The sequence below is a fragment of the Rhincodon typus genome, chromosome 17 (assembly GCF_021869965.1).
Source record: "Rhincodon typus isolate 14 chromosome 17, sRhiTyp1.1, whole genome shotgun sequence".
Classification (NCBI taxonomy): domain Eukaryota; kingdom Metazoa; phylum Chordata; class Chondrichthyes; order Orectolobiformes; family Rhincodontidae; genus Rhincodon; species Rhincodon typus.
Genome location: NC_063348.1, coordinates 25,011,357 through 25,019,682, shown reverse-complemented (window position 1 = coordinate 25,019,682; position 8,326 = coordinate 25,011,357). Strand labels below are relative to the sequence as shown.

The 8,326-nt window shown below is 37.5% G+C and overlaps 1 protein-coding gene across 1 annotated transcript in view; it reads left to right on the top strand.

The window, feature by feature from the left end:
- Positions 1-562: 562 nt before the first annotated feature.
- Positions 563-8,326, top strand: part of chka (choline kinase alpha) — a 51,863-nt gene continuing 44,099 nt past the window's right edge. Inside the window, exons 1-2 of the mRNA XM_020511979.2 lie at positions 563-1,214; positions 6,733-6,841. Coding sequence (XP_020367568.1) covers positions 991-1,214; positions 6,733-6,841 — 333 coding nt within the window. The 5' untranslated portion in view covers positions 563-990. The remainder of the gene's footprint in view (positions 1,215-6,732; positions 6,842-8,326) is intronic.

Genomic DNA, 8,326 nt, shown 5'->3' with positions numbered 1-8,326 from the left:
TTTTCTGATGAAGGGTCGAGGCCCGAAACGTCAGCCTCTCTGCTCCTCTGATGCTGCTTGGCCTGCTGTGTTCATCCAGCTCTACACCTTGTTGTCTCGGATTCTCCAGCATCTGCAGTTCCTACTATCTCTGATTCAACTACACCTGTTCCACTTGCTCGTCTTTCCCCAGCATTAAAAAGAAACGCATTATTTTCCATTTCTGAAGAAGATTCGTTGGTCACGAAACATCAACTCTGCCTCTCTCTCTGGGTAAATCCAGTCAGGCCTGTGGAATTTCTCCAGCTCTTTTTTTTTTGCTGAAGGATCTTTGCACTAGGGCAAAGGGCATTGAATCATTTTAAAGAAACGACTCGAGAAAGAAGGCAACTGTAAAACAACTAAACAATTCCTACTATCTCTGAATGGTAATTGTGGCAGCGTTCGAGCTGAGGGTGGCACCAAACCGAAGGCTCTATGGCCATTGGATGACAGGGGGGCGAGGCAGGCTGCGTTTCCAATCAAATTCTTTCTGTTTATTGGGTTTAAAAAAAACGTCAGGAAAGTATTAAATAGGGAGCACATCCGCTGGTTGCGCATAGTGAGGTTTGCTTTTGGGGTGTGAGGTTGTGCTTGTTAGATTAGCAAGAGAGGAAAAAAACGTTCGTGCTGTTGTTTGCAGCCATTAAGTTTAATAAATCATCCTTTCAAGATCTGACGATTCATTTTATCAGCAGACGTTTACGTTAATTTTATATATTAAAATTGTATTTTTCGGCAGAAATCAATTAAAAAATATTGATTTTATTGTTCTCCCGCAGAGATTTTAGGTGGGGTTCATTTAAGAGGCTTTGTTTTTTCTCCCTCTCTTTCCATCCCTTTGTCTCCCAATTTTTGTGAACTCCTTGCTGCTGGAGTAGGAGTAAGGGTGAGTTTGGTTCCAACCACTGGGAGGTTTTTATTTTCCGCCTGAAGTGATCATTGTAATTGTATTCTTTTCCGTCAATATAAATGAAAACCAAATTCTCCAGCGCAGTGGACAGTCTCGGGATGGGGTTGCTAATTGCACAGAATGGGATCCGCGTTCAGCATGAAGAGGACATCGAGTATAAAGCTGGAAGACAAGACGCACCCGACCCTCAAACCAAACATAAAGCTTATCTTTGGTGCAAAGAATTTCTTCGAGGTGCTTGGAAAACACTGTCTGAAGACGAATTTCAAATTCGCATCATCAGGTTAGTGTCTGTGCATCCTTTAAAGCATTATTTTCTTCATAGTACACTTTGGTGGGGTGGTTAAGTTGGCCGATTTTTTTTTAAAGATGGAGTAGCCTTGAATCTGAAAAATTCATGACAAGGGAAAAAGGTAACAAAAAAAATGAACGAATTGATTAAAAATGGAGGCTACACATTACGGACAGAGTGAAAAATCCCCTTTGAGCGGCAGTATAATCCAGACCAAATATTCCAAATATGTACAGTTATCACTTTCAAACGGGTCTGTCGCAGTGAAAAGTACTCAAAGAAACGAAACATTGTGGTTGGAATGGCTTTGGGTAACTCCATGGTAACACGATCCGCTTATAATGTTTCACCTTTTAAAACGGTAACAGAAATTAGTGAATGTGTTGTTGGGCGTAAAACTTTATTGTTTCAAATCTGTTAATAGTCTAAATATTAACAGTGGAGCGGAGATTTAGAATTTGGAATTAATTAAATGCAGATTCACCAAGGAAAGTGTATCTTTAGACTTGAATTTGATCGCGCAATGTCCCCACCCAGCCCAATCTATCATGTTTAAAATGCATTCCATTTGAAACTAGTTTCTATTCGATTTATGAATATTTATTTGGGTATTGATTTAATTATCAAATAAAAATACTTTTTTAGAAATTGAAAATCTCTTTTAGTGCAATTCCAAATACAAGTGGAATTAATTAGTTTCACTAATTCCACGTGTTTGCGGCAAGATGGTTTACCAAGAGAGAATTCAGGGTATGAGTAAAATAAATGTTGTGTAAAACTCTTGTTATATTTGCAGTAAGTAAGCATTTAACAGATGTATCAGCCTGTTTACAAGGACACAGACGCAGGAACGGACCATTCAACTCCTGGGACTTGTTCTGCTTCTCAACTAGATCATGGCCGATCTGCAAATCTGCATTTTATTTTATATCCCTTGATACACTTACCAGAGCACAAGCTGTGCCTCAGTTTTGAACACTCCAAATTCCAGCATTCCCATCAACTTTGAAGGAGAAGGTTCTAAATTTCTGCTTTTATGTGAGAAGTTCCAGATTTTGCTGTTGTACGGTCCTATTTTCTGGTATTAAGGTTGTTTTGGCCACCCAAAGAAACAGTATTTTCTCTATCCTTTGAAAAATCTTTTTAACAAATGAACAGCTCAATCACATGAGTCTTCAATCAGCTAGACTTGAGAGAAAACGCCATGCTTATGAAATCTATTCTCATAATATAACCAACTAAGCCCTACTAATTTTTTTGCTATCTGACTTTAAAACAATCACTAATCTGATATTTAGAAATGCTGACAATTCACTGGCATGACTATGGAGCATAAAAAGTCAATGCTCTGCAGTAAACATTGTAGCAAAATGCAAAAATGATGTTTTAATACCAAATTGCTCAAAATGGGTGGCTCAGACCTCTTGGTATTTTGAAAACATTGTAATTGGTTATGTATGTTGCAAAGTGTCAACTGTGCCAATGCATACTTGATACTACCATGTTTGCAGAGCTCAAATAAAGCACCAATGTCTTATTCATCCATTTGTTCTTTGTTTTGGTAGCAAGGAATTTCCAGTTCACTTGCTAAAGCTTGAAACATGAGTTCTATTGAGACGGCGGGAACAATGTTAAAACATTGTTACAGTTCAGGATTTCTTCATGTACTTTGTCCTTGCAATCACAGTAGAGAGAGCTTCTATAAGAATGCGAAGTCTCCTCTAAATTGAAACCTGTGCTTTTTGTGTGCTATGTGGTGCAGAGCCACCAATTGCTTATGAATTCTGGTAAAATACTGTGTGGACACCAATTACATTCTCGATTAAAGGATGTCATTCCACAAAATAAATACAAATAATATCAGCCCATTATATCCATATTCGCAACTAAGATTATACACAGAATAAGTAAAGAATTAAAGTAGTAGACTTAACTTAAATTGTGAGTCCAAAATCATCATCGTTCTCCTTTGAGTTTTTAGCATGTAACATGGGATGTAATGTCAGTGCTCTCCTCTTAACTTTTCCATGTGACATAAACAGCAGGAACAAACTGACCACTTGGCTATTCCCTAATGATATGATATGTCCATGATTTTGATGTTGAAGGTGGTGCAGTATGCAATTGATTTCTTCTCAATAGTAAGTGCAATTGAGATTTAGTTTCTAACACTGAAGTATATAAGGCAAGAAGAGTACTCTGCTGCTTCACGGGGTCCATTTGTTTAATACATGCTAGCAGCATGTAAGAACAAAGAACAAAGAAAATTACAGCTCAGGAACAGGCCCTTCGGCCCTCCAAGCCTGTGCCAATCCAGAGGTTGCATCATTTCCAGCTTTTGTGTATTGGCTGTTTTTCTTGGAATAAATTTCCTTGTGGTTCAACAAACAGAAATTTTGCCTGCATCTCCCATTTTTGTAGTAGTACTGAATGTCCGTCTCTAGTTCGAAAGGAATTGGTTGTCGGTTCTCATTCGTGTATGGTTATTTTCACGCATTCCTTCCATTCAGGCTAAATCACAATTGGTTCACATGTAACAATATCATCCTCTTGTTCGAAAAGGAACAAGGAATCAACTGGTTATTATCCCTAGCCGCCTACTGGAGAAGGATTTGGAAAATATCATAAAGGATAACATAAGGGAGTATCTTGAGAATGAGAGAACTGGAGGATCAGCACGGTTTTTGGAAAAAAGGTCATGTCTGTCTTATTGCCTCTGTTTGGGGAAGAGGTAGCTGATGTTATTTACCAAGATTTCAAAACGGCATTTGACACTATCCAATGTAATAGGTTTGAGCCCGTGAGATAGATAGCAATGTTCTGAAATAGATTCCAATGGTAGCTTCAATCTTCCCAGGCTGCAGTTTTTGACAGCAGCAGATAGCATTTTGGAATGCATTGCAAGGGATGTAAATCCTAAGGAATCACGTCATAAAACCATTTAACCCTCGAGACTGCATTGGAAGTAATTAATGCAAATTTTCTACTTGGAGTATTGAGTTATTTGAGGGTCTATTTAGTTGATCTCTCAATGTAAGGGGATAATTTGAGGTTAGTTTAATACCCTGTGTCTTTCTTCAGAAGACTGAGGAAAATATGGTAGACCAGTTTTTTTTTTAAAAAAATGGCTTGGATGACTTTGAAGGACAAGTCATTTTTGTACATATTTACAAATGAAGAAATTTGAAGAGAAAAATGAAATACAGGATTAGGCATCTTTTAAGTGATAATTATGTGTAGCCAATAATTGGAATTATTGGTAGAACACATTTTAATATCAGGAAGATTCTAAGATGGCTCTCATCATTAGAAGAGACTCCCGTTTACCTGCATATCAAAGAGAAAATGGCACCTTCCACAGAGAAACGAGGTCAGAAGATTTGAGGAAATAAAAGTCCTTAAAAATGATCTGGAGCAATTAGAGTCATAGAGATGTACAGCATGAAAACAAACCCTTCAGTCCAACTCGTCCGTGCCAACCAGATATCCTGAATAAGACCAGTCCCATTTGGCCCATTATCCTCCAAACTCTTCCTAATCATATACCCATCCAGATGCCTTTAAATGTTGTAATTGTGCCAGCCTCCTCCATTTCCTCTGGCAGTTCATTCCATTCACACACCACCCTCTGCATGAAAATATTGCCCAATAGGCCCCCTTTAAATATTTTCCCTCTCACCTTAAACCCATGCCCTCTAGTTTTGGACTCCCTATCCTGGGGAAAAGACCTTGACTATTCATCCTATCCATGCCCCTCATGATTTATAACCTATCAGGTCACCCCTCAGCCTCTGATGCTCCAGGGAAAATAGCCCCAGCCTATTTAGCCTCTCCCTATAGTTCAAATCTTTCAACCCTGGCAACATGCTCGTAAATTTTTCTGAATCCTTTCAAATTTAGCAACATCCTTACTATAACAAGGAGAGCAGAACTGAATGCAGTATTCCAAAAGTGGCCTAACCAATGCCCTGTACAGCTGCAACATGACCTCTCAACTCCTATATTCAATGTGCTGACCAGTAAAGGCAAGCATGCCAAACACCCTCTTTACTACCCTGTCTACCTGCAACTCCACTTTCAAGGAACTATGAACCTGCACTCCCAAGTTCCCTTTGTTCAGCAACACTCCCCGGGACCTTATCATTAAGTGTATATGTCCTGCCCTGATTTGCCTTTCCAAAATGCAGCACCTCACATTTGTTTAGGTTAAACTCCATCTGCCACTCATCAGCCTATCTGATCAAGGTCCTGTTAGTTTTTTCAAAATTTAAGTACATCAAGGAATATTTTCTTTAAACTGCTAATGCATCTCAAAATGGATTCATCACAAACATGCATTTTTAATTACTTTGCTAATTCACTACCTGTGATTAACACCATTTGAAATTTTTGGAAGTAACTTAAATGTGCAGACCCACTGCTTATCTATTTTGGTGTACAGTAGGCGGTCTGTTAGTAACTTGCATTCAAAAACCTTTTAAGGTATGTACATTGGTACCTTTGTGCCAAAAAGAACCAGTTTAATTTTAAGAGTTTTGTCAAAGGCCAGTAAAGTAATGCACTTGTCAGAAGCATCCACCTGCTGATAGTTCACCCTAAAGATATGTCCACTTTTATGGTTGGGATGACTTCTAGAGGGAGTCTTTTTTTGAACTAGCACAAAAGATTGCAGAAACTCAGTTTGTAGTCCTGATTGTTTTTTGTCTCGGTAATACTGATTTTTGGTAGAATTGTATTGAGGAAAAAAAAAGCAAAAATCTGGTGGAAAAACTCTACCGTAAGATGCTTAGACTACTTATAGGGACACCAGTGTTTTCCCATAAGAGACTTGCTGCATTATGTGGTCCTATGGGGAGACCTGTGCTCTGCACCTGGCTGACCACTTGGTGCCCTGGTTGCACAGGCCTGTCCCACTAGCACTGCTGCCATCCACCTCAAACTGTTGACAGCATTAGCATGGTGCTGGAGGCAACAGGTGAACAGGCATTGATCAAACTTTGAGACAGAGTGATGCCAGCATCGAACAACCAGAGAATGTTGCCACTTGCTTGGCTTTGAAGCCCTAGCCCAAGGATCAAGTGCAGAAATGTCTGAAGAAACTGTTGAAATGAATGAGGATGAAAGAACCATCTTGATCGAACTGCACAGAACCATGTTAGTCTCTCTGCACTATTATACAGAACCAATTGAGCCTGATTGATTTTGGACTTGATCTGCAAGTCGACCTTGCCTAAAACAAGGTGAAATGTGTTAAAAGCTGGATCACATGAGAAGGGTCTGAATTTGTGACCGCGATAATATTTCCTTGTATTACATATGATTTTGTTTTGGGACAAAATTCAACTCACCCCAGACAGGACTTGAATCCACAATCCCTGGCTTAGGAGGCCAGTGCCTTATTCTTTAGGTCACTGGGGCTGGTCAATTTTGTCACAGATTTTGCTACAAATCTTCAATCATTACACCTCTGATTCTGTTTAATATTGTCCTTGTTTTTTTTTTGAAACAGGGGTGGCCTTAGTAATCTGCTTTTTCAATGCTCATTGCCTGATACTAAAAGCTGTGTAAAGGATGAACCACGGTGTGTTCTCCTTCGACTGTATGGTGCAATTCTTCAGGTGAGACTGTGGTTTTTGGAGGTGGTATTTTCATTTATGATGTAAGCATGTCTGAGAGTTAAAGATGTTTTCCATTAAGTGTTAGAAACGAGTGAGAAATTATAAATAATTGTTTAAATCAATTTCATTTTGAGCAATATTTTCATTAACAATGTTTATTAACATGTCTACATGTGAATCAAAACCATTCTATATCAGTAATAAAGTTGTAATATGTGGTAATGTTAAATCTCTCAAATCCTGATTTCCTTTTGAGTAAATGACTTTTACCTAATAAATTGGTATGAATATTTCCTTTTAAAAATTTCTTGTAGAATACTATGCTGAGCCACAGTTTGAGTTTATTCTACATTGAGCAAAAACAATCTCAAATAATTGAGATGTTAAACATTGAGTTTGTAGAGAAGTGAATCAAAGTAATGCAGATTAATCATTTTGTGGTACATGGAATATCTTAATATCCAATAATTGGCGAATGTGTAGAATAGTGTAAATTGCAAATTAGATTGATGTAATCTTAAAACATTTACTAGTTTACTGGACATAAGAAATACGGTAGCTAATAAGAAATCTGCTTCTTTTCAGAAAATATGCAAGTGAAAATGACCACTTCCCTGCAGATTACTGAAATGTTAATCCTGAAACTGCACCTAAAGGAAATTTTTTTAAATATTCCATTTTGAATACCATAAACTGCTAGACATGTCACTGATTGGCTTTGTAAACTTCAGGTCGTTATGATAGAATTGTCTGGTTTAGTTCATTTTCTTTTGAGCCAAGATCATAAATGCTTAAGAGTTTAGAAACACCTGTTACAAATACTCGAAAGGTAGAATTCTACATTTATACAACATAGCTTTAAATTTATTGAGTGTTCAGAGCATTTGTAATAGTTGTACACTTATTTGGGTATGTGGCAAAGTGAAAACATCAACGAGGATTCAATATTTTAAGTTCCTGTCACCTGATCACGCCTTTGTATGACGATGGCACTTAATCATTCCAAGGATTGCAGATTGTCTGTAACTTGTTTCATACTATCAATAACTCATAGGAAATGATGTAACTTGCAACAATTTTGAATACATCTCCTACTGAGTAAAACAATCAGCAAACCACCCTATATTCAATCCTTGAATTCTTTATAATGATGCACACAGATCCTATTAATCCCTGTAACTGATGGAAGCAATATTGATGAAACCATTGTATTCCATTGTAGTATTTATGTATACACTACACATTGAATAGATTGTAACTGTTGTAATCAATTCGTCACAGAATAACTATGAAATGGTTCAAACTAAAACATTGATTGTGAGTGATTAAGCTATTTTCAAGTACTAATTGGATGAAATTTGCACTCATTATAGCAAGTCTTAAATATAAAATCTATATTTTCTCAGTTTTTAACTTGTCACTCTTGCTGATCTTTGATAGAATATACAGTACAGAATATACAGTACAGAATATACAGTACAGAAT